Source organism: Delphinapterus leucas, chromosome 13 (genome assembly GCF_059928025.1).
Source record: "Delphinapterus leucas isolate spDelLeu-1000000601 "Yukka" chromosome 13, BTC_Dleu_Yukka2, whole genome shotgun sequence".
In the NCBI taxonomy this organism is placed as follows: domain Eukaryota; kingdom Metazoa; phylum Chordata; class Mammalia; order Artiodactyla; family Monodontidae; genus Delphinapterus; species Delphinapterus leucas.
This window is the reverse complement of record NC_143141.1, coordinates 68992151-69019386: the sequence shown is the minus strand read 5'-3', so window position 1 is coordinate 69019386 and position 27236 is coordinate 68992151. Positions and strand designations below refer to the sequence as shown.

The window sequence follows — 27236 nt, the reverse complement described above, 5'->3', positions numbered from 1 at the left end:
ATTGTATGTGCTCTTAATATTAATGTATGTCTCTTTTAATATAATGATTTATATTGAACATATACTTTTAGATTATTGTACTTCGTTAGTTTAAACTCGGAAGTCTTTTTTTTGTAAGTGACTTTTATATTTTACAGAACTGAAACCAGAACAAGTGAAGAATATGTCTGCCAGTGAGGTATACTATTTTACAATTATCTTTTTTTCGTTCTAGTCCTCTAGATTGTAAAACATATCTTTTGTCTGGATTTTTCTAGTTTATCTGATTAGAAACTAGAAAAAGTTAATTTTGCTTCATTTCAAAATATGGAGAACTGTCTAGTCTCTTATGGTGTCCTTTGGTAATACACAATAAATATACATAATCATTAAGTCATTTTCTGTCAAACCATATTACATAAATACTAAACAGAACAAAATTATAGGCAACTTGAGGATTTTATACATTATGAATATAGCTTGTAACAGGTTAATCCCTTGATGTTCTATTTTGTTAGTTTTTCAGTAATGTTTATGTCTTCCTTATAAAAGCAATACAGTTTCCATTGTAATGTAATTCATTACATTTAAAAAATATGGGAGGTCCCCTTATGGGATGCTGAAGCATTTCTCCTGAAAAAAATTGCCAGCAAAATATAGAATTGGATATGCAGAATGATCATAACTATGTAACCAGCCAGTTTAAATCAGATTTGAATTATGTAACTTATCTCTCAGAGCTCAGATAGCACCGAAATATTACTAACCAAAGAGACTTCATTCTTGGAACAGAAGAGAGAATAGAACTCCAGTGGAGTCCAAATGTGAACTGAAAACAAAACAAACAAAAAAAAAACCAATAAAAAACCCCAGAGGCATGGGCTGGAGGCTGGTGGCTGGCTAGGGGATCTGCACATTACATTGCAGAGAGTCCTGTCCAAGTGAACTCTTAACATAGAGAATAAATGTACTTGAGTATGAGTACATTTTGGCAGTCTTTTTTCTTCAGGTTTCCAAGTAAATTTGAGGTTGTCTTCAGGCATCTTGTGCATGGTGCTTAACCAACTACATTACTAAGAAAGCCTTCAGACTTCTTGCAACCACCTTTTTCCATTTCAGCAGTCTAGTTTACCTGGAGTGTGTTTGATATGAATGAAGCTTAGGAATAGAGAATTCCACATGTCATATACTTTGGTGTTTAGCTACTATTACCTTAAAAATTCATGTTTAAATTATAAGTTTCAGGTCCCTTTTATCTGATTCATAATTTTGATTCCACATTTTTCTAATTTTTAAAAATGTATTAGTACTGTCTTGAGGTTATAATTTATTTACAGTATCCCATCAATATATTATTTTTTAAAATGTTCTTATACTCATAGCATAACCTAATAGTACTTTTCTACCCAGAAAGTAAGCATTGTGCATGAATTATTTCTTTTCCACACACCACTCTCCCTACCTTGGACTCAGGACCGGTAAACTTGATATTTCATATATGTACTCTGGCCCCCTAAAGTTGAGGAAAGGCCCATGTGTGACATTTTAGGCCTCTGTCTTTGTCCCTTGGACAGACCATATACTAAAATTAAAACTACTGAATGAATTACAAAAAATAACATTACTGGTACCTTTTGTGACCATTCCACTAATTATGTGTAGTCAGGTTACAGTGTTATAGTTTTTGGTTCTACTGTATACTTTCATTCAGTTTAAGTTTATTTTTAACCTAATGATTTTAGTATTAATAATTTGATAATAGCTTTTAGTCATTAGTCCTGGCTTATGAGTTAATATTTATAAAGCACTTAGAAAAGTCTGGCAATAGTGAATACTGCATAGGTATCCATTAAATAATTTTAAAATACATAAATACTAAATAATGGCAATTTATTATAGAGATCAAGGAAATCCATTCTATTTTCTTATTTATGAGATGACAGAAAAACACAAGTAGTTGGGTTTTTAAATTGTATACTAGAATTTTTTTCAGCCATTCTTCGGTACAATTTTAATAATTGTGTTATCAGGTACTGGTCTATATGCAGAAATTTAGATGAGATATACCTATTACCTTTTATAGTTTATAAGAATAGAAACTCAAATAATTGTGTTGGAATTCTGTGTTTTTAAAAGATAATGCTGGAAATCATTGGTTATAAATTCAGAGTATAATGTACTTTGTTTATAAAGCACACAGTTTGTATCCAGTTCAACTTTATTAGTTCTTTTATTATTTTGTTTTGATAAGACTTCTTTGCTATTTATTTTTCCCTCTTTACTGAACTAGCTACCGGTTGATTTTTCCTGTTATATACATTAGTCTCTTAGTAACTTTAAAATATCATATTTTCTATATAACTTTTAAAGGTTACTTTCCATTTAAAGTTATTACAAAATATTGGCTATATACCCCATGTTGTACCATACATCCTTTAGCCTATCTTACACCCAATAGTTTGTACCTCCCACTCCCCCATGCCTACATTGCCCCTCTCGCCCTCTCCCTGCTGGTAACCACTAGTTTGTTCTCTATATCTGAGTCTGCTTCTTTTTTGTTATATTCACTAGTTTGTTGTATTTTTTGAATTCCACATGTAAGTGATATCATACAGTATTTGTCTTTCTCTGTCTCATTTAGTTCACTTAGCATAATATCCTCCAAGTCCATACATGTTGCTGCAAATGGCAAAATTTTGTACTTTTTTATGGCTGAGTAGTATTCCATTGTGTGTATAATATATGTGTGCATATATATATATTATATATACACACACACACACACACACCCCATATCTTTATCCACTCATCTGTTGATGGACACTTAGGTTGCTTCCATATCTTGGCAATTGTAAATAAGGCTGCTATGAACATTTGGGTGCATGTATCTTATCAAATTAGTGTTTTTGTTTTTTTCAGATATATACCCAGGTGTGGAATTGCTGGGTCATATGGTAGTTCTAGTTTTAGTTTTCTGAGAAACCTCCATACTGTTTTCCACAGTGAAATACACACACACACACACACACACACCGAACTATGAACATAAATTAGAATTTCATCAAAAGCTTTTGAAACCTTAATCTTAATAACAGATATTCAGGAGTATCATAGATAATACTCACATTACATTCATCATTTTTCTAAATTTTGGGCTTTAGGAAGAGCCAGTGTGTGTTTTACAATTAAATAAGGAGCAAATAGGGGTCATGCAGCGATTATGGTAACAATATATCCGTTTCCATTTTGACAAATTTTTCAGATTAGGCTACAAGTTACAAATGTAGTTCATTTTCTTAATCTATGCTATGTTGATATTAGAGAGGATGTGGAGTAGTTAGATTGGGTTTTATAAGAGTAATAAAAAGAATAATATAGATAAATATCAGTTGTTGAAGTTTTATCTCCAGTTCTTCTTTAACTTCTTATTTGGGAGCAAAATATACATGTGATAATACATAAGTGATAATTTTTAATACCGGTCATCTTGTGCCAAACTCCATTTTGCCTTTTGAAAATCCTTAGGTAAAAATTAGGTATTTATTAACTCAGTATTGTTTTATTTTACTTTCTTGAAGCCAATTAAAAATCTCAGAATATAAGACCAAATTGACATAAAAATGTATTATAAGCAATACTAATATTAGAAAATTTCAGACATAAGCCTCCTCCATGTTGTAGTTAAAGAGCAATATTTCCTTCAAAGTCCTGTGTACATCTTGTAAACTCCTCTTTCCTTTCTGATAAACCTGGCATGAATTTAGCTAGAGTGTGTTTGTGGTGATTGAGACTTGAGAGTGCAAAATTCCATGGAACTATACGCAGAAAAAAAACTGGAAGGATATAAGCCAAATAGTTGTTGTATATCTGAACGGTGGAATTGTGAGTGATTCTTTTTTCTGATTGTCTGTATTTTGTCAAATTTTCTGTAATGAGTATGTCTTGTTTTTATAATGGGAAAATATTGCGATTTAAAATGTTAATACCTAGGAGCTAAAACGTGAAATGAAAGTATATTGGTATAGCATTTTGGTAGGATTTCTTATATAGCAAACTTGCCTAATAAAGAATAATATATAAAATAAGATGATTGGCATGATTTTCTAAGAATACATCTCTCTATATTTTAACATTAATAAACAGCATCATTACTTTTATCCGTCATTGGGTTAACTATTGCATATGTGTTCATCTATCATCATGTGTGTTTTTTTAATCTAGATGAGAAATATTCGATTATCTGACTTCACCGAATCCTTAAAAAAGATAAAACGCAGCGTGAGTCCTCAAACCTTAGAAGCATACATACGTTGGAACAAGGATTTTGGAGATACTACTGTTTAAACCTGCAGAACGTTTTACTTTCCAAGAGAGAAACCTACCATCTTCTATGAATAGTTATCTGCTACAGAAACTCAGCCTAAGTTTACAGGACTTTTCAGAGTCTTACAATTATTTGTGCACCCCAGAAGATGAACCGTAAAATAAATTTAAATAAAGTATACAATGCAAATGGAATATTTTGTTTAAGGCCTTCTTGCCTTGATGGTCACAGATATCCCGATGGGCACTGTAAGTTAGAGCAGAACAAAAACTGATTCTGGTCTTCTTTACCAATATAATCATAATGTAAATAATAATTTGTATATTATGTTGCAGATGAAAGTATTCCAGAGACAGTGAATGGTAGAAGACACAAGAGCCTTTGGTTGTTTGTCTTCTGACATCTTTTCTTAAAATAGTAATTTTTCCTATTTTCCTTTCCTACTGTTGTCTTTACTACACTATGGGTGATTGGAATGCCAAACACTCTGTTTCTTTTTTTTTTCTTTTTACAAATTGTGTGCCAAATGAAACTTTTTCCTATGTAACAGTAGTAGGAAAAAAGTATTTTGAAGGTTTTTTTCTTCTTCATAAATCTACAGACATTAAACAATGTATCCTTTTCACTTTTTATTTTTCTATTACCTTTCTACCAAACAATTTAGAAAGTAATATGATAGCAACAAAACAAATCTAGTGAAATGGAGAAGGAGAAATTTTGAAGTTTTCAGGCACTCTGTCATACAACATGTAGATCAGTCCTCCTGTGACCTGATGTATTTTTTTTCTAATATATTTGTCAGAAATCTATTGTAGACTGTTAACTTATTCCTAATGGAATTTATTTTCTGTTAGAATTCTGATATTTAAGAAAGCCAATTTTAACTGCTCTAAAAGTGGTTTCTGTACAAGAGAAGGGAAGTACTAGGAGCTAAGACATTTCTAATTTATTGCTTATTACTTTCTTACTGTTTATAGGGTAATTACAAGCCAGTGGATTTACCATGTTTTATTCTTAATAATTATTAATCCCTCCAATGAAACTTTAAAAAAAATTACTGAATTTTTATACATTGCATACATTTTATAGGTTTCTTGTGCTCACTTTGTTAACTAAAAAGTTTTAGTCTGTTAAGCTGCCTTTTGTTCCCCAAAAATGTACAGTAATTCTGTTTCTTGTTTGTATAAGTATGCCTGGGTTTTTATTATAAAAACGTCATTGTAGGAAGTAGAGACTCATATCATGGCCTTTTAAATATTGTAATAAAGGCAAATAGATATTTGCCCTTAGTTTACTGGTTAAAAGTTTGTTTATAGAAATTTTCTTTGGTGCTTTTATGTAAAATGTCATGGGTGGAAATAATAATTTTATAGTAGTAACAGATATTTTTCATTTAGGAAAAATAGCTTTGGTTAAGAGAGAATATATTAAAGTTAAAAACTTGCCCCCACTAGATAAGAATTTTATAATGAAGACATAACATTCTTCTTCACTTTACTCCTCATCTTAAAGATTTATCTAAATATAGAAGATGTATGATTTCTTAAGATCATGTGCTATCTGTAACCATAACTTAAATCATGTTTCTTCTAACCATATAACTCCCTGGATAATGAAAATGAGGGTTGAGATAAACAGAAAAAAAAATTTTTAAGCCAGAACCATACATATTTTTAGGTCATGAGTAGTATCTTTCTAAGGTCTCAAACACTAAACCATCCAATATAAAATACTGATAATGACAGATGATGAAATATACACGATGACAAGAATTAGGAACATCCCAAATTAAAACATTTTCAATAAAGCTCATAAAATTTCATTTTTTCTTTTCATTTAGAAAAAGATTAACATTATTGATACTTGGATAACTGGTCAATCGTATTAAAAGTCTGTGTGCTTTAAACTCAACTTTAAAATATAAACTCCTTTAAAATTATCATAAAATTATCTGCAATAATTGAATGTAGCTCACTTTTTATTGGGGAAGGTTTTAGATAACAAAGACTTCAAATGTTATATAAAAGTCAAATTAATATTGTTATAAACATTGAGTCAGAATTATATTACTGTATGAATATCCATCCGTGTATGGAAGTTACTTTAATTTCCTGATGAGGTCTAAAATTGAGCTTAGTGCTACAGAACTATTTTCTTTGACTTAACTATGACCAAGTTTTATTTTAAGCTGTGTTTCTCTCATGGAAGGGCCATAAACATAGAATAATTATATAGTAGAATGTGTAAGGGATTGGTTTGGTCTTTTTCAATAAAGATAGAAGTTGCTGAGGTTTCCCAAATTAGTATTAGGCTTAGATTGTGACCTTGTAGATTTTGCACTGAGCTCTGTGTCATGTTATTTCGTAAAAGGTAATGTTTAAACATTAAACGTTAGTGTGTTGTTCATGTAAATATGGCAGAGTTTCGTAAACTAAATTAAAACTTACTGATGTACTGGACTTTGAGCCAAGGGAAAGAATCAATACTATCTTTCCAGATATCTTAAGGGTAAAAGCTTATTCTAAGACAGTCTGCCAATTGAGGTTATTAGATTTCTGACTTGCATATATACTTTGTGCTTGGGAAGAATTGGAGGAAAATCAGATACTAGAATTCTAATTTAAGTAAATATACAGCAGTCTTTGTGTATAGTGTAAAATTCATTATATTTTGTACAAAAACTAATTCTTTTGGTAGAATTAACCATTTGCAGTTTGTTTTTGGACTCTGAGTCAGAGGGTTTTCCTTTAAATGCCTGTCTCAGTTTTACTCTGGTCTTTTGTACTTTTCTTCAGAAGAAATGAATTAAAGGGTTCAGCTGCATAAGTGGGTTTTTATCCTAATGGATTGGAAATAAATTATAAACTTTATTTTGCTTTTAATTTTTTTATTTGAAACTTTTTGAGATTTCAGAGGTTGCAGTCTGGTATTGAAGGAATAGCTTTTATTGGACTGACTCTCTTGCCAATAAAAATGTAAAGTCTGAACAAAGTATAAAAAGCTGTGATTAGAAGACTCTAGAAAGCAATTAAAAACAGGTAAAAACAGCACAAAATCATATACTAGAAGAGATCCACATTAACTAGCTTTTTACCATGAGGGCAATTTCCAGCTTGTGCAGTGTGCCTGGAAATAGAATTCAAACAGAATGTGACAGTCTTGCTGGGCTGAGGAGTCATTTGGGGCTTCTAGGACAGCTTGAAATTAGGAGGGAAATTTTGAAAAGGAGAGAGCTTCAGAGATCTCATCCCCCAAATCTGCTTGCAAATTCTTTTCAAATGCTTGGTGGATTCCAAAATTGTACCTATGCAGTGTGATATTCAAAGGAACCCAGCAGAAAGCAATAGTTGAAGTCCAAGGAACTGAGTTGTGGTAACAACGGCTGGACGAATACAGGGCGAATAAGAGGGGTTTAGTAAACACTTCTGGTTTCCCATTGAAACCCAAAACGGGCCGTGGCTTAGGAGGAAGGACAACATCCCAAAACTAAGGGATGTACTTTAGGACTCTGGGCAAAATGCGAAGAAACTCACTGAAACAAAGCTTAAAATCAGGCTTTCACAGCATCAAGGTTATACATTAGTAAGTTAATAGCTAGCCAGAATAAAACATTGTTTGGAAGAAAACAAAATCCAGAGTCTTTACAACATGTCATTCACAAAGTCCAGTACAAAATAAACCTTAAGCATACAAAGAAAAATTATATGATCCGTAATCAACAGAAAATATATAGAAGCAGATGCACAGATGACCCTATGTTGGAGTTAACAAAATTATTTTTTAACAGCTTTAAAATACATTAAAAAATTTACAGGGGAAAAAATGGTGGATCAATAGATTGGGATTCTTGGCAGAGAAACAGAAACTGAAAACCAAATGGAAAGTCTGGTGATTAAAAATTAGAATCTGAAATGAAACATATAGTGTGTAAATTTAAATGTTCACTGGATGGGCTTAACAGTAAACTGCACAAGCAGAGGAAAGAAAAGTGGAAGACAGCCAGTACAATTATCAAACTGAAGCACAGAGAAAAAAAGAAACAGCAGAGATTTGAGACCTGTGGGACAGTATCAGTCTAATGTAAGGTACTTTTGAGGTCCAGAGGAGAGGAAAGGAAGAGAATGGGGCAAGAGAAATATTTGAAGCAGTAATGCCTGAAATTTTCTCAAAATTGTTGGAAAACATCAACTTACAGGTCCAAGAAGTTCAGTGAATTCCAAGCAGAATAAATGCAACAAAGATCACATCTGGGTGCACAGTATTGCAAAACACACACACATGCACAAAACCAAACCAAATCAAAAAAATCTCAAAAGCAGCCAGAAAGGGGAAATGACATTACACTTGAATAAACAGTAAAAGTGGTGGCTAACTTCATCAGAAACAATGGAATCCAGGAAATGATGGAATGACATTCTTAAAGTGCAAAAATCATACACTACTATATAAAAAACAGATAAGGCCCTACTGTGTAGCACAGGGAACTATATTCAATATCTTGTAATAACTTAAAATGGAAAAGAATCTAGAAAATTTATATATATATATATATATATGAGAATCACTTTGCTGTATACCTGAAACTAATACAACATTGGAAATCAACTGTACATCAATTTAAAAAAAAGTGCAAAAATTAACAAAAGTTAACCTAAAATGCTGCGTCTACTTAGAATGTTCAAAATAGCAAGACAAAAGAAAAGCTATTCCAGGTGTACAAAACCTAAGAGAATTTGTTGTTAGCAGACTGACATTATAGGAAATGCTTTAAGAAATTCTTTAGGCTGACAGAAAGTAATCCTCCATAGGAATCTGTATCGCCAGGAAGGAATTAAGAACTTTGCAAATGATATATATGTCAGCAAATAAAAAAGATAATTTTTTCTTAATTTCTCTGAATATCTGTTGTTTTAAAAAAATTTACAGTGTGGTATTTATAATGTATGTAGAAGTAGATGATAAAGATAGCACAAAGGGTAGGAGAGGGCAGTGAATGGAATTATGTTGAAATAAGGTTATTATATTGTACATAAAGTTGTATATTATTATTGTAAGGTAGACTAATGAGGATGCATATTATAATCTCACCCAGCAAAGGGAACAAGAGTATGGGGCAAAGTCCAGAGGAAACCAAGCACCAGCTTCCAAGAGTCCTCTCCCAGTGGAATTACACAGGATGCACTTAATTCCTCCAGCATCAAGTTATGACAACATGGGTGAAGATGTTAGGCCTAACTGTGTTAGGCACAGTGAACCACTCTCAGGGAATGGTGGGAACCCTCCCCCAAATCCAAGTTCCCAGATGCCAACCAAACTTGGAATCTGGCCTTTCAAAAGATAGCAATCTCAGCCCATCTATGCTAGCTTCTTTTCTGCACAGTTGTTCAGGGCAGGTTTTGCAGTGGGGAGGAGGGACACATGGTGGCCCAAAGCGGGGTGTCATAGACCAAGTGGGGTGAGGAGGGTGTCTACAATAATGGGCAGCTTAGTATGGGGTATTGGGGACAGAGTAAGGAAGTTATTCATATGCGTTGGGGCAACCTAGAATGAGGAATAAGTTCTCAAGAATAGAGAGGTGTGTATTGGGGAAAGGTGTCAGCAAAGATGACAAACTGCTTACATGCAGGAGACTTAATCAGACAAGTCAATATATTAACCATAGTGAAGCCATGTTTCTGTCAGAGAATGGAGTTATGAATACAAAAAAAATGAAACCTGTGGGGTTGGGCTGGAATTGGATTTAAGAGTATGAATTCATGATTTAAGATATATAAAAACAGATGAAGAAATGTAGATGTAAATATATTTATATTTGTGTACACATATTCCCCAGTTCTTTGCACTGGGAAGGCCTTGTAGTAGTTACACCCCAAAAGCAATGAGCACACATACCACTCCTGTCTTCTAAATTCTCTACTGTCTTAGTCTGTTCAAGCTGCCACATTTTTAGGTGTTTTTTAAAAGCAGCATCCCCCTTCTTGGTATCAAAATCTTAGTCTGCTTGAGCTGCCATAACAAAAATATCATAGACTGCAAGACTTAAATGACAGATATTTATTTTCACAGTTCTGGAGGGTAGGAAATCCAAGATCAACGTGCCGACCAATTTTGTTTCTGGTGAGAGCTCTCACTGGCTTGTAAATGGCTGTGTCCTCAGTGACAGAGAGAGAGCAGGCTCTCTGGTGTCTCTTATGAGGACACTAATCCTATCTTGAGGGTACCACCCTCATGACCTCATCTAATCCTAATTATCTCCCAAGGACCCCATGTCCAAATACCATCATGTTGTGGTGGTAGGGTTTCAATATACAAATTTTAAGGGGACACAAACATTCGGTGCATAATATCCACTAAAGGAACCTGGGCTCCTTGGTGAAATGGCCAACTCCAGGTTTAGGGCAGAGAAAATACAGGATAACCCAGAATATCTTGTGCCAGAAAAGAAGAAAGTGCTTAAAGAAGAATGAGGATGAATTATTGATTAGAGGGGCTCCCACTGGACAATTTTGAGCATCTAAAGTAATTATAGTAATGGATTATAACCCATGAGGTAAAATAAGAAACCATGAGCCAATGTGAACATATACATAAACACAAGAATAAATTGAAAGTGTGATTAAGTATGAATACATTCACATAGTTTCAAAGTACAGTTTTTACAGTGGACAAACTTGACAGATACCACCTTAATCTAGTGATGAAAGTTATTACTGGGCCAAATTTCACAAAATAGGGTCAATGAGAAAAATGCAGTACTACCGTGATATTCCTGTCAAAGATTCACAACCTGAATCTATTCCAGGAGCATTCTACAAAATAACTGGAATCTTCAAAGTAACTGGCAAATTCGTGAAAGTCAAGTGAAAAACTGAAGAACTGTTCCAGACTGAAGGAGACAAAATAGAATGACAACTAAATGCAACTTGTGATTTAGAACTGGTTCCTTCTGTTATAAAATACCTTATTGGAACAACTGACAAAACTTGAACGGAGTCTAAGGGTTAGATGACAGTAATGTGTCATTGTTAATTTTCTGATTTTGATGGCTGTTACTGTGGTTACATAGAAGTACGTCCCTGTTTGCAGGGAGTACACACTAACATGTTTGGGGGTGATGGGGCAGCAGGTCCACAACTTAACATTTCAAGGAAAACAAAGTTATTTGCACTGTAGTTAAAACTTTTCTGCAACTTCCTCATTGTTTCAAAATCTTTTCAAATAATGTTTGGAGAGGAATTCCCTGGTGGTTCAGTGGTTAGAACTCTGCGCTCTCACTGCTGAGGGCCTGGGTTCAATCCTTAGGGAACTAAAAAAAAATAGACCTCAGGAAACTTCCAAACAACATCATCATCATCATCATCATCATCATTTTTGCTGCAAACCGCACGGCTTGTGGGATCTTAGTTTCCCAACCAGGGATGAACCCAGGCCCCCTGTAGTTGTAGCGTGGAGTCCTAACCACTGGACTGCCAGGGAATTCCCTTTCATTTTTATTTAGTTTACAATTTTGAATCTTTGGTCAATCTTCCCTTAAAAGATGCTGAAATTAAATGGTATATTTTCTACTTTTATTTTTAAACTTTTATTACACAGTGGAGTTATTTAAATCTTTTCTACTCTGCTGACATAAAACATTTTACCCTTTCTGAGGAACAAACGAATTATTTGGTACAGATCTGTAGTCCAGGACATTAAGTATCTAACAAAATCCTGAGTTCTGTAGCAATTTTTTTTGCCTGTCTCCCTGAAGTTTAGGAAAAAGATTTTCCTAAACTCCTGGGTTTTGGCTCTAGATTAGAGTTTTCATTTAACTTCTATAAATCTGACTTCTGGTCTAGTAAGTTTGCAATGTGATTTTGATTTTCCTGAGAAAACTCTGAAGAAAAGGTATGTCACTTAGAAGGTCAGGGACAGCTGAAGAGAAAGCGAAAAATGCCAGGAGGGTAGGTTTCAGAAGGTTGCAAAATCTTTCAGAGAGATGGTCTTGGAGTTAGAATTTTCTTTTGAAGCCTCAGCATACCAATTAACAAAGCTGACTGTTCACTGGTGTTCTGTCTTCTCAGTTTAAAAAATTGATTTTATGTCAAAAATTCTCGTAATTGTTATTCTATGTTGATTTTTTTCTAATTTACCAATGAAAATGCAAGACTTTGGATTATAAGTAATTTTATATAAGGGGCAGAAGTTCTTCTAGGAGGAGGTGGAGACTTTGACATAGGTAATTTGCAAGAAAGGGAGGCCATGGTGGTTGATCGACAATGTGTATTTTGTTAGTGTCACAGATTCTCCAGCCAAGCAGGATGACTAGGAAGAGTCTGTACAATCAACAGTCACAAACTCTACAGATCACTAATCCCAGAATATGGACTAATCAAAGTGATCTTTTTTTGACAAACTGACAAGACAGTGTTCTCATGAAGGTTCTGCAGGATACTTAAGGCAAAGTTTGATCAATCACTTTTTCAACAATTGATTACCAATCCAATGGGACTTCCAATTGTTAGGGCTTAGGGCTGGCTTGTACTGAAGACTTATCAGGTTTATACTTCCATCTGTTTCCTATGGAACACTCCCTTATACATTAAAAATAGATAAAACAATTAAATATAAACAAAACACATGAAACAAGACTTCGTAATACAGACAAACAATAGCAAAAGCAAGAAGAAAGAGTAAGCAGGTTAATGGCAAAAATATATTCAAAACAAAATAAAACGTCTAATAACTTCATACAAAGATGTAGGCCTAATTATAGAATACACTCCAAACTAAAAGGTCTAATTATTCAACATAAGAACCTATGTCTGTGGTTCTATTCCTAGTTTGTTGTTTTTTCTGGTAGGGGTGTTAGATTTGTCAAATGTTTTTCTGCATCTATTGAGACGATTGTTTGGCGTTCGCCCTTTATTAATATGGTGTATTGCATTCTTAATTCTCATATGTTGAACCTGCTTTTCATTCCTGTGAATTCCCACTCACTCATTCATGGTGTATGATTCTTTTTATATTTTGGTGGATTCATTTTGCTATTATTCTGTTGAGGTGTTTTTGTATCTACGTTCATATGGGATGTTGGTCTGTAGTTTTCTTGTGATGTTTTTGTTTAGTTTTGGTATCAGGGTAATTCTGGCTTCATAGAATGAGAAGAGAAGTGTTCCTTTCTCTTCTATTTTTGGGGAACAGTTTATCAATGATTGGTGCTAATTCTTCTTTAAATGTTTGGTGGACTTCATCGATGAAGCCATCTTTGCCTGGGCTTTTTGTGGAATTTTTTTTTTAATTATAAGTTCAATTGCTTGTTATGTCTAATCAGATTTTCTATTTCTTCTTGAGTCGTTTTCAGTAGTTTGTGTCTTTATAGAAATTAGTCCATTTCATTTAGGTTATCTAATTTGTTGGTATATAACTGTTTATAATACTCCCTATAATCCTTATTTCTGTTAGATCAATATAATGTCCCCCCTTTCTTTCTTGATTTTAGTAATTTTTTTAATTATTATTTTTTAAACTTTAATTAATTTATTTTGGCTGCACTGGGTCTTAGTTTGGGCATGCATGCGGGATCTAGTTCCCCAACCAGGGATCAAACCCAGGCTCCCTGCATTGGGAATGCAGAGTCTTACCCACCGGACCACCAGGGAAGTCCCAATTTTAGTAATTTGAATCTTTTTTTTCTTGGTCTAGGTAAAGCTTTGTCAATTTTGTTAAAAACTGCAAAGAATCAATTTTTGGTTTTGTTTTCTCTTTTTTTAAATTAATTAATTAATTAATGTTTTGGCCGTGCAGCTTGCAGGATCTTAGTTCCCTGGGCCCCTGCAGTGAAAGCAGAGAGTCCTAACCACTGTAACCACTGGACTGCCAGGGAATTCCCTCTCTATTTTTTTTCTATTCTCTATTTCATTTATTTCCTCTCCAAGCTTTATTTCCTTCTTTTTAATTTTTTGGCCGCACCACACAGCACATGGAACCTTAGCTCCCTGAGCAGGGATCAAACCCGTGCCTCCTGCAGTGGAAGTGCAGAGTCTTAACCACTGGACCACCAGGGAAGTCCTTTTATTTCCTTCTTTTTGCTTGAAGTTTAGTTTGCTCTTCTTTTTCTAGTTTCTTAAGATGGAAGGTTAGGTTATTGATTTGAGATCCTCCTTTTTTTAATACACACATTTACAGCTATACATTTCCCTCTAAGAACTACTTTTGTTGTATCCAATAAGTTTTGGTATGTTGAGTTTTAATTTTCATTCATTTCAACGTATTTTCTAAGTTCTCTTGTGATTTCTTCTTTGATCCATTGACTAAGGTTTTTAAATTTCCACCAGATGGGAGCATCCCAAATTTCCTTCTGTTATGGATTTCTAATTTCATTCCAGTATATTTGGAGAACATACTTTCTATGATTTTAATCCCTTTAAATTTATTGAAAATTATTTTATGGCCTAACAAATGTTCCGTCCTGGGAATGCTCCATATACACCAGAGAAGAATGTGTATTATGCTGTTGTTGGATGGTGTATTCTAGACATATGTTAGGTCTAATAGGTATATAGTGTTGTTCAAGTTTTCTGTTTCATTGTTGATCTTCTGTCTAGTTGTTTCCTATGATTTTATATCAATTACTCAATTCCCTGTATTAGATTTTTTTCTTCTTCTTAAAATAGCTTGAGAGATTTATTTTTGCTATCTCTAAACCCTGTTATACTCATCAATAAGGAATTAGTTAAATATATTGATATTAAGGCACATGCCTATGATTGAATTCTCTAAGGTCACTAAAACTATATTCTAGAAAATTAAGACACGGGAAAAATGTCACAATACATCCTTACATGAAGTAGGCAGACTATAAATAATATGTACTGTTTGATTCCAGTTTTGTTAAAATAAAAAAGACTGGGGCTTCCCTGGTGGCACAGTGGTTGAGAGTCCGCCTGCCGATGCAGGGGACACGGGTTCGTGCCCTAGTCCGAGAAGATCCCACATGCCGCAGAGCGGCTGGGCCCGTGAGCCATGGCTGCTGAGCCTGCGCGTCCGGAGCCTGTGCTCTGCAACGGGAGAGGCCACAACAGTGAGAGGCCCGCGTACCGCAAAAAAAAAAAAAAAAAAAGACTGTAAAGAAACTTCAAGAATCAAGAATGGGGACTTCCCTGGTGGCACGGTGGTTAAGACTCTGCACTCCCAATGCAGGGCGCCCGGGCTGGATCCCAGGTCAGGGAACTAGATCCCACATGCAAGCCACAACTAAGAGTTCGTATGCCACAACTAAGGAGCCCACCTGCTGCAACTAAGACCTGGCACAACCAAATAAATAAATATTTTAAAAAAAAAGAATTGAGAATGATTTGCTCAGGGTAAATGAAGCAATAATGTTCTAACTTGCCTTCTTGATTCTAATCCTGTCCAGAAGTAGCAAGTACTGAGTAGTTGGTAAGGCTTTAAAATTATGGCGTACAGAATTCCAGGTCCACCTTTGACTAGGTGTGTTACCTTGGCACACAACTTTCCAAGTAGAGGCTAACCATAGTACCTATATCAAAGGGCTGTTATGAGGAGTAAATGAGATGATACATTAAGTTCTTAGTAATAGTGCTTACCACATAAGTGCTTAATAAATGTTAGGTATTATCTTCCATCTACAGTTCATTCTCCATACCACAGCCAAAATGTAGAAGGTCACTCCGTTGTTAAAACCGTCCACTGGCTTCCGGTCTCACTTAGAAAAAAAAAAAACCCAAGCTCTTTACCCCTAATTAGAAATTCCGACTTGATCTGGCCCCTGTTTATCACTTAGATCTTCTCTTTGTTTCTTCCCCTCAAGCACAACTCTCCAGACATACTTTCAGACATTCTTTCTGATCTTAAAACACCCTTGCTTGTTTTACTTAGGTATTTGCATTACTTATTCTGCCTAGAAAAAACTTCACAGAAAGACTTGCCATTTGGAAGTCAAATTTAATCTTCTTAGAGAAGCTTTCTCTGACTACCTCTCTAAATTAGTGACCCAGTTACTCTCTATACCATTACCCTATTTTCTTCTTTTTTTTCCTATTTTCTAAACGGCACTACTTACCGATATATTTTAAAAATTTCCTTCTCCTACTTGTTTTGTCTCTTCTTACTAGAATATCATTTTCATGAAATCAGTACCTGACACACACGTACTACATATTCAATTTCTGTCCAATGAATTACATTTCGATGTGTTTTATTTTCCTTTTATAAAATAAAATTAATCTTATAGAATTGAAGTAGTATTTTAGGAAGCACAACACAGTAGTCCGTCATTAGTCGGCCTGAGTTCAAATTCAGCTACTACAGCAAACTAGATGTATGTCTCTGGGCAAGTTTCTTAATCCTGGTTCCTCACTTGAAAAATGGAAATGTAATCTATTTCGTAAGGTATTGCAATAATTAAATAACACAACATAGGTAAAAGCGCTTCAGGACTCAATGAAACTTTTCTAACATTACAAAGAAACCCTAATTGCTCCTTGACAAAGACCTCAGCGCGTACCTCGGCACCCACAACTCGGCAGGGGGCTGAAGACTGGCTCTAGCCGCCACCTTCGCCTCTATAGAACGCAGGGGCAGCCGGGAAGGGGGAGCGGGACCCTGAGGCCGGTGCACGCACTTCCGCCCCCGCGTCGCTCGCAGCCAATCAGCCTCTGATGCCCAACCCCCTTCCGCTCTAGGGAAAAACCAGCTCCTAGGCCGTCTTCCGGCGGGAGATGTGCCGCTCCTTATCATGGTGAGTTGGCCAGGGTTGTGAGGGTTTCTGTCGTAAATGATTCCTCTTATCCTTTCTGGTCCTGAAGCGGCCTTGAAATGCCTCAGCCACCCAGAGGTGGGGTCGTCGGAGTTATGCTCGGGGTCCCTGGGAGGAGCGGCTGGCGTCCGAGAGCGTGCCACCAGAGCTCTGATGCTCCCTCGCTCCCTCACCCGGTTCCTTTGCTGTTCCGGACCCCGGCCCCGCTCCAGGCCGACCTTTCGGCTCTGGGCGAGTTTATGACTCTTCCCTGCAATGACATCCTTGATATAGAAATAAAAGTCTTTGCCAGTGTCAGCGACTACAACATCAACAAAAGGTCAGAAAACAAGTCCACAGCAGCAGCGACCGTATTAGTGATGTTTACAGTAGTGACGATAACACTGGTGAAAATAAAAGAGGATGGTTAGTAGGGTATTGAGGCTGACGCCCCAGTCTCCAACTTGCCTTTATCGAGTGCGACAGCCGGGTATGGCAGCAGCTTTCAGAAGGCCAAAGACTGGCGAAAGTCAAGGTGTTGATAGTGCCTCTTACTGCAGCTTATTTTTTGTGTGCGTTTGTAGATCCCAATGTACCTTATGGCTTTGGGGATGTGGTATTTAAATTTTGTTAGAGGTGTTAGTCATTTTATTCCTTTAGAAATCAAGTATATAGCTGTCTGAATTTTATCTAAGGATAAGCAGTTGATTGTGATTTCAGTGTCAAAAGAGGTACACACCATTGTATCAGAAAATTCATGGGTCTCTTATTGATAGCCTGTATATGACAAAAGGACCACGTTTCTGTGCCCCAGCACTGTCACTCTAAGTTTTTTCCTTGAGTGGATATGGTCGAAAAAATGTCTTATTCATATATTAGAAAATATTTTCTAAATTTCCTGTAATCCTTCCTTTACATGCAGAAAGTGGGTAAAAATTTACTTTTTTGCTGACCAAATTGCTGTGTTCTCCTTCAAAACATTCACCACTGTGTAGCCAGAGTTAAGTTTCTAAAACTTGACCATGCCACTCCCTTGCTTAAAATTCTTACGTTTTTTTTTCCTTTAGCCTGAAAGCTAAAGTCCTGTTTAGTATGGCAAGCAAAGATATCTGTAGTCTAGCTTCTTACCTTTACAGCCTCTTTTTACACATACATACATACATACACCATATTCCAGCTACAGTGAACAGCTTGCAGATTGTGCTCTAAGAATTAGACCTTTGCACCGAATTCATATATGCTCTTCTCTCGCCAGAATTGCTCTCCATTTCCTGTCTTGCCATCCTTATCAGTATAACCCTTAACATGTCCTTTAGTCTCTTTCATGAGCCTTTCTGCCATGTCTAAACATCCTATTAAGTGCCTCCTTTACACTCCTGTGAGGGTGCTTTTTACCAGTAACATCTGGTGCATTTTACCAGACTATGTTAAAGTTGTGTATTCACTTGTCTTTCTCACTTCCTAGGCTGTAAGCTTTTTGAGAGGAGGACCTATGTATTCACTCTGATCTCCCCAGAGCCTTTTGTACAGTGCCTGGCCCAGAGGAAGTTTTCAATAAATATCTGTTTTATAGAACACTGAATAAGTAACCATGGCAGTAAATTTTTATGTGTGAAACATTAGTAATAAGGGAAATAGTAGCATTTAAGTTTTATTTTTAAAGTTACCCATTATATATTATTTATTAATAACATGCTATGTGCAAAACGTAGTGCTTTCTTAGAATATGTCAAGGAAATATAGCCCTTGTCATTAGTGAAGTTACTAAAAAATTAGCTTACCATGCAAGATGACAAGATGAAGGCTAGCCTGTGGTTCATTACAAAGCAAGTGGCATAAAAAACTCTATAGTTTGAATAGTCTAATAAGGCTTCATGTAGGAAGTGAACCAGTAAACTGAGTACTTTGTTCCTTACTCCAGTACTCTTAATCTACTATTCATTACTCTCATTTGGATGAGGAAACAGAGAGGTCAGGTAACTTGCTAAGTGCTTCAGGGCTATTAGTGCTTGGGTTAGATGAGTCTGGCCTTTTTACTCTAGAATGGTATGAGATCTCATGAGAGATCTCATACTTGTCTCATGAGATCATGAGACAAGGAGAACAGCAGTTTAGTTGGAGTTGAGGATTCTTATCTGGAGCAAGAGGAAAAAATGGAAAGAAACTGAGGCTAACTCATTGAAAGCATTGAGTTCCAAGTTGTAAAATTTGGAGTTTATCCTGATAGCAGTGGAGAGCCAATATAATTTTGGAAAGAGTGACGTGAAAATTAGGATTTTTGTGGGTTTTCCCCCACTATCAGAATGGCATCAGAAATGGCCCTCTGCCTTTTAGAAACCTTATTGATTGTCTTAACCTGAAACTATTTTTTAAAATATTTTTATTTATTTATTCATTTGTTTGCGCTGGGTCTTGGTTGCGGCGTGCAGGATCTTTAGTTGCGGCATGCGAACTTTTAGTTGCAGCATGTGGGATCTAGTTCCCTGATCAGGGATCGAACCCAGGCCCCCAGCATTGGGAGCTCGGAGTCTTAGCCACTGGACCACCAGGGAAGTCCTTTAACCTGAAACTTAAAGTAACTGAAATAATTTAAAATGGACTGAAGTTAGAAGATATTCAAGGATACCAGTATTAAGTAGAATTTATCTTTGGGACCAAAATATCCACACATAATTCTTTAAGACTACAGTATGTTTGTTGACATTAGCATTTATTAACATCTCAGGTGAAAATAGCATACTGTTCCTTTTCAACTGAATTGGTGTAGCAGAGCCTTAGGGTTATACATATACACTGGTCTTTATTTGGATATGAAAATTAGTTGCACCTTTTTCATGATGCTTTATTTTTAAAAATATTTTTTACTTTAACTTTTTATTGTAGAAATTTTCATACATACACAAAAGTAGAGAGAATATAATATAATAAGCCCCCATGTAGCCATAACTTGGCCTCGACAGTTATCAACATTTTGCTGTTTTTGTTAATGCCAGATTTCTAGAGCTCAGCCTATTTTCTGCCTTTCCTGAGTCTAAACATAATGCAACTAATGACATGTAAAACTTGAAGAAATGGGATGTATCATTTTATAACTATTGAGATGTTTCTAGATGCTGACTATAGGAAAATCATACCTCTGCTTGAATTGGATCTGAAAGTTTTTCACATTTTTAATCTGTTAACTCCTAGTTCCATTGCTATCTGTGGAGCTTCAGTGTTTGAATCAAATTGGCCAACTTTAATGGAGTAGAAATGTAGTATGGTTGTTATAGTGATTGTGGCCTTTACCATCTAAGAAAATGTTTTGTTAAAATTAAAATCCAAAAATTTAAGTACATGGCACTTAGCAATCAAACTATTATGTATGACCCGTTGAAAATTGTGAAGGATTTTTCTTCCCCTAGAAACAATTACTTTGCTTTTGTAATAACAAAGATTTTCACAGCTTATTTTTCCAGGGTGTTTTTTTGTTTTGTTTTTTGTATTGTATTCCCATCATGAAAGTGTAGTAAAATTGATCAATTTTTTCCCCTTTACAGCTTCTTGGTTTTATGTCCTATTAAGAAAAGCCTTCTCCACATACAAGATTATAAAATTATATATCCATGAGTTTCTTCAATTATTCTGTTGTTTTATATTTTGATTTTAAAATAATGAAAAATTAGAGTGAGTAGTAAGGATCCAACTTTACCTTTTTAATTTTTTTTTTTTTTTTTTTTGCGGTACACGGGCCTCTCACTGTTGTGGCCCCTCCCTTTGTGGAGCACAGGCTCCAGACGCGCAGGCTCAGAGGCCATGGCTCACAGGCCCAGCCACTCCGCGGCATGTGGGATCTTCCCGGACCGGGGCATGAACCCGTGTCCCCTGCATCGGCAGGCGGACTCTCAACCACTGTGCCACCAGGGAAGCCCTACCTTTTTTCAAATACTGTTTATTGAATAACTCATACTTTCTCCCACTGATACTGGATACTACCTTAATCACAGGCTAATTTCCTTTGTGTGCTTGAGCTGTCCTTTATGTTAAGGCTTTCTTACATGTTTTCCTGAACTTGAGTATTAAATCCCACTGTAATCACCACTCAGTCTCTTCTCTCATTGGTAACCCCACTGCCGTGACCTTTCTCTGCTAGTAGCATACTGTGTACTAGCAGGGACCATGGAAGCTAGCTAGGATGTCAGATACTTTGAATGCCTAAGAGAGAAACTCAGAGGTTTTCCTGTAATAATAGTTGCCAAACCTTTCATATATAAAGCTTTAATTAGGTAAATTGTAATAATTTCTTTCCAATAAAGCTATTTGGCAAACTGGTTTTCTGGTTCAAAATTGCCTAATCCATTAAAAAAAAAAAGAGTTTGGTCTAGAGCTAAAATGCCTGGGTTTGAATTCCTGCTCAGCCATTACTAGCATTGTGTGCTTAGACAATTTACTAAAAATTGTTTCCACCACATAGATGATTGTGAGTCTTAAATAGGTAAATACATGCAAAGTGTCTAGAATAATTGCTTGGGACATAATGAGCATTCAAGAAATGTTAGTTGTTATTACTATATCGCAGGAATGAAGAAGATTAGATACTTAAATGCTGATTTGTGTACTTTTGTTTGCTTTAAAGGGGACAATTCATCTCTTTAGAAAACCACAAAGATCTTTTTTTGGCAAGTTATTGCAGGAATTTAGACTTGTAGCAGCTGATCGAAGGGTAAGTTATTTTTATTCCTTAACCCTAATTTTAATTATTGCACAAACATAACATTGAAGAAAGGTAATTTTTAAGGCAAATAGAAATCACTCTTGATCCATCACATTGTTTTCATTTTTTTATGTTGGATAAGTAATTTTTAATGTAAAATTACAGAACTTTAGTATACAGTTGTTTTGCCTGGGAGGAAGCTAGGCTTTGGTTAGTTTTTATTCTAATTCTAAAGAATTTTGAAGAAAAATTGTTTGGTGATAGCCTTATGTTGTTAGTTTTTTTAGCAAATTAAGTGGGTGTGGTCTGAAGCCAAGTTTTCTCATTTTTAATGTAAGGCAGAAAAAATAAGTTATGCTTTGAGACTATAAAAAGACAATTGATAGATACCCTTTTTGGTCACCAGTGTAGACCTTCTAATTACTATTCTGTTGTCATTGTTCTCATTATTGTCTTATACTGTAAGCTCCCTGAGGGCAGTGACTATGTCTCTTTTGCTCACTTTTTTTTTTTAAACATCTTTATTGGAGTATAATTGTTTTACAATGTTGTGTTAGTTTCTGCCATATAACAAAGTTAATCAGCTATACATATATCCCCTCATTTTTTAATAGAAGTACAAAATAAGCACCCAACAAATATTTGAATTTTAAATAATCCTAGCTTCAATGTAACATAATAAGCAGTAGCAATGATATTGACCACGTATTATAATACTAAACTAAAGACTTCTTTTCTTTGTTTTTTACCACTATATCTCCTGTTTCTAAAACCTTGGGATATGGTCAAAACTCATTAATTCTAGTATTTGGAAATATTATCATCTCTGAATGTTAAACTCTGAGAGCCATGGGTAGGAAATTTATCTGCTTCTTTTGTATTTAGTCATTTAGGATGATCTCTTTTTTAAAAAAAAAAAATTATTTATTTATTTGGCTGCATCAGGTCTTAGTTGTGGCACACAGGATCTTTTATTGCGGTGTGCGGGCTTAGTTGCCCTGTGGCATGTGAGATCTTCGTTCCCCAACCAGGCCTCTAACCTGAGTCCCCTGCATTGGAAGGTGGATTCTTAACCACTGGACCACCAGGGAAGTCCTTAGGATGATCTCTTGAGAACAGATAGTTATAGCTTTATGATGTTGATGGAAAGCAACTGTATTGCAGGAGGAAGCAGCAAGTTCTTTAACAGTACGCTTCATTGAAGCATAGTATACCACAGAATAGGTAGTAGGAGCAAAACGAGTATAGGAACACCTGAATTGTACAGATAACCTCTATCATAATTTAAATCTTAAGAGGTACACCTGGCTTATCTCTTCATTGCTTTTCCTGTCTTAGTTCTTGGTGATTTCATATTTCACGTGGAAGATCCTTACCTCTCAGTTCCTCACCACAAATAATCTTGTCCTGTATCCCTCCCAACCATCCACTCCTATGATCATACCATAAACCTTATCATTTGTAATAACTATATCCTCCCATTGTCTCAATTTAAGCATTTTACTCATCAGTCACTATCTCTTGTCTTTCCAGTTCACTCCTATTACTAGGGCCTCCAGTCCTTTACTCTGCTATATTTTCACTATTTTTCACCTCTCTTATCCTCATGTACTTACTTATCAATTTAGATTCTCTGGTCCATCATTTTCATTTTCTTGCATATGCCTTCAACTCCTTTGTGCCCCTCTTCTGTCTATCATACTTCCTTGGCAAATCCTTAACCTCATTAAGTCCACTTTTTCCTACTCTGTACCTGCATGCAAGCAAGAGAATGTAGCCTTAAAAAAAACACAAAACCATGCTGACTGGTCTCACTTTAAATTCATGATCAAGTATGCCATTAGTGTGGCCCATATTGTATGTTCCTAGTTTATTCAGTTTCCAGTTTCCTAAGTGACAGTTTCATACCATTTTCTTTCACTTCTGTCCTCAAACTCCCAAAAGCTTCTTCATCCCCATTCTAACCTGTTCATCTTGCTTCCTGTTTCACTGAGGGAAAAGAAGCATCAGGAGAAAACTTCCGCATCCTGTCATTAGCATATCTACCAACACTCTGCCTTCCCTTCTATTTTGTGAATGAACTGTCTGATCTGCTATATAAGGCCAATTCTTCCACTGTTGCCTACTCAAAGACAGCATTTCTATAATGGTTCCTTCTGTCTCTTGCATTGTTGTTCCTTCTTGAATCATACTCCTTCTCCTTCTTGCGTCATAATTACATGCCATATATTCCACTCTCAGCTACTGCTTCCTTTCTCTGCTTCCTCTTATACAAAAGCACGTAGAAGAATTGTCTTTACTCTCTTTGTTCACTTTCTCTTCTGCCTGTTTCTATTAAACAAAACCAGTCTGATCCTAGTCCCCACTTATCCACAGAAACAGCTTTTACAAGGTAACTAATAACTTCTGTGTTGCCAAAGGCAATGGTCATCCTCATTTCCCATCTTATTTGACCTTCAGTGGCATTTGACGAAAAGCAGTCTCTTCCACCTTAAAACAGTTTTATTCATTTGAACTCTGAAATGCCACTCTTGATTTTCCTCCTACTTACTTGGCCATTATTTTTAGTCTCCTTTCTTACTTTCCTCTCATCTTTCTGACCTCTTAAGTTTTGGAGTGTCCCAGGGCTTATGGAGCTCTGGCCTCTCTTGTTTACTTTCATTCCATTTAGATGACACTTTCATTACCATATGCTGATGACCCTATATTTATATCTCAGTCCCTATCTTCTTCCCTACCTCCAATTCCTATATATAATGGACTTCTCAACATTTTCACCTGGATATCTAATAGGCATCTCAAATTTAATATGATCAAACCTGAACTTTGATTTTCTATCACTCCTTCACTACATGGCTTAGGCCAGAAACCTTGGAGTCACTTTTACCAATCTCTCCCTCACTCCTCACATCTGCTTTATAAGTAATTCTTGCCGGCTCTATCTTCAGTATAGTACTCAGAATCTGACTCTTTTTTTTTTTTTTTTTTGCGGTATGCGGGCCTCTCACTGTTGTGGCCTCTCCTGTTGCGGAACACAGGCTCCGGACGCGCAGGCTCAGCGGCCATGGCTCACGGGCCCAGCCGCTCCGCGGCATGTGGGATCTTCCCGGACCGGGGCACAAACCCGTGTCCCTTGCATCGGCAGGCGGACTCTCAACCACTGCACCACCAGGGAAGCCCCAAAACACCACTTTTTATCCTCCTTTTCTGACTGCTGTTGAATCCCTGTCCTGACTAGACCCCATATCCAGTCATTTCATTAATGTTCTCACTAGTATTAGAGTCCCTTGTCTTGTTAACCTATCATATCAGTTCTCAAGTCTCTAACATCCCTATCTCACTTGCTTTTCTGGTTTTGCTCGTGGGTGTAGAGGAAGTTCCACAATGGTGTCTACCATAAATTCATGTTGGTAATTATTGTTCTTCTTTTTGATGATTCAATAGTATATTCACCATAACATCTATTCTGCAGATCCTCTTCTAGATTTAAGTTTCCAGTGCTACTTTATCATATCCCCTAATTTTAGAAAATGGCCTTGCGTCTTCCTTTCAAGACTGTTACGTCTGTGTTACATCACTGTCATTTCTTTCTGCCTTACAAGTTCTCTTTCTCTTCCGTTACCTTCTTACCCTTCTCACTTTCTCACGGGTGGTGTTCTTCCTTTCTAGACCTACACGTTTCATCTGTATTGTAAAACCATTCTATCCCATACCATACTTGACCTTAGCAATTACATGTTTAATTTTAACACCTCAAAATAACTACCTTTTCACTAATTTATTTCACCTCTACTTTCAAACAAGCATAGGTCTCCCTTTATAGGGAGAGGAGCAGAACAAAAATAAAAAACAGTTCACTTGATCTCTTCTTCCTTTATTTTTAGAATGCTCTTCCTCCTGCCTCTAAATCCTAGCTATTTCAAGGTATATCTCAGATCCTCCCTTTTCTGTGAACTTCTAAACTGTGGTAATCTTACCCTCTTTTGCAGTCGTATTTCATACAATTTACTTGGTAAATAACCAAGTACTGCTCTTTTTTGGTGGGTGGGTGGGCAGGGTAACTTTATTTTGATGTACCATCAAACTTACAGAAATGTTATGAGTATAAGGAACTCCCTTATACCCTTTATTCAGATTCATCAATTGCTTTACATTTTGCCCCATTTGTTTTTATCATTGTCTCTACATGTTTATGGAGACAAAATTATATTCAAATGTCAGCATATTTTCTCAACTATATGAGAGTTTGTGTGTCAGAATTTATTTTCTCTAGAATAATTCCCCTTCTAGAATTATTCTTTTAGGCTTATATAATAGTAACTTGTTTGATGATAATTTTGGTAGTTTTAGAAAATGTGGCACTTCAACTTTTTGAAACAAGTTGTGCTTATTCCTTTGAATATTAGAGTATGAATCACAGCAACTTGAATGGACCCAGAGAAGTTTATCAGCATTGTACAAATAAGAATGATTTTCTTTTTCACAGTCCTGGAAGATACTGCTCTTTGGTGCAATAAACTTAACATGTACTGGCTTCCTGCTAATGTGGTGCAGTTCCACTAATAGTATAGGTATGTCACTATTCTTATTTTTAGGAGTTAATTATTTCACTTTTATTGTTCTCATTTTAAATAAAGGTATGTCTTCCTTTACATAGAATATATTATTCTGAACTATAACTCAAAAGATTTAAATGAGAGAATCTATTCCAAAAGTACCTTGTAAACTATAAAATTTGGTTCAGTTGTTAGGCGTTATCTAAAATGAGCTTTTTTAAAAAAAAAATTAAATCTATTTGAAAAACTAAGATTTCTTTTTATTTTTTAATTGAGGTATTGATTTACATTATTATGTTAGTTTCAGGTGTACAGCATAGTGATTCAGTATTTTTATAGATTATACTCCACTAAAAATTATTGCAAAATAATGGCTATAATTCCCTGTGCTGTACAGTTGATCCTTGTTGCTTATCTGTTTTATACATAGTGGTTTGTATATCTTAATCTCTTACCCTTATCTTGCCCCTTTCCCACTGGTAACCACTAGTTTGTTTTCTATACCTGTGAGTCTGTTTTATAAATAGTGCTGCTGTGAACTTTGGGGTGCATGTATATTTTTTGTGAGATTTCCTTTTAATGTGATAGATTAGTTCTTCAATTTATGTAGTGTATAAATAAAATTTTATGATTTATTGAGTTTTCCTTGAAAAGGGAAATCTAATATTTTTCTTGTGTCATGACTCTTATGTTTTTATTTACCATTATTTTCATCCTGCTATTTTAAAAATACATTTAAAATAGTACTCCGATCACAGAAGGAGGCAAAAAATTGATCTCAGGGCTTTTGAGCATATACTGCTTCATTTTTTCCTGATGGAGAAATCATGTTCTAAAGTAAGCTTTTGTATTAACCAACTTTGGCTACATGTATTAGTCAAATTTACTAGATAATTGACAACATACGAGATTAATCAGTGACTCATGTTTTCCAGTGATGGATGT

The 27236-nt window shown here is 35.5% G+C and overlaps 2 protein-coding genes across 7 annotated transcripts in view; both read left to right on the top strand.

The window, feature by feature from the left end:
* Nucleotides 1-7173, top strand: part of SPAST (spastin) — a 62750-nt gene extending 55577 nt beyond the window's left edge. For both annotated transcript variants that reach the window (XM_022574133.3, XM_022574132.2), the window contains exons 16-17: nucleotides 138-178; nucleotides 4201-7173. In XM_022574133.3, coding sequence (XP_022429841.1) covers nucleotides 138-178; nucleotides 4201-4323 — 164 coding nt within the window. In that variant the 3' untranslated portion in view covers nucleotides 4324-7173. The remainder of the gene's footprint in view (nucleotides 1-137; nucleotides 179-4200) is intronic.
* Nucleotides 7174-16954: 9781 nt separating this feature from the next.
* Nucleotides 16955-27236, top strand: part of SLC30A6 (solute carrier family 30 member 6) — a 38218-nt gene continuing 27936 nt past the window's right edge. For 3 of the 5 annotated variants that reach the window (XR_016395306.1, XM_022574129.2, XM_089922400.1), the window contains exons 1-3: nucleotides 16955-17045; nucleotides 21658-21744; nucleotides 26222-26306. Coding sequence is in view for 4 of the 5 variants with exons in the window: in XM_022574129.2 (XP_022429837.1) it covers nucleotides 17043-17045; nucleotides 21658-21744; nucleotides 26222-26306 (175 nt within the window). In the remaining variant the exon portion in view is untranslated. The other 2 variants (XM_022574128.2, XM_089922401.1) reach the window with 2 other exon arrangements.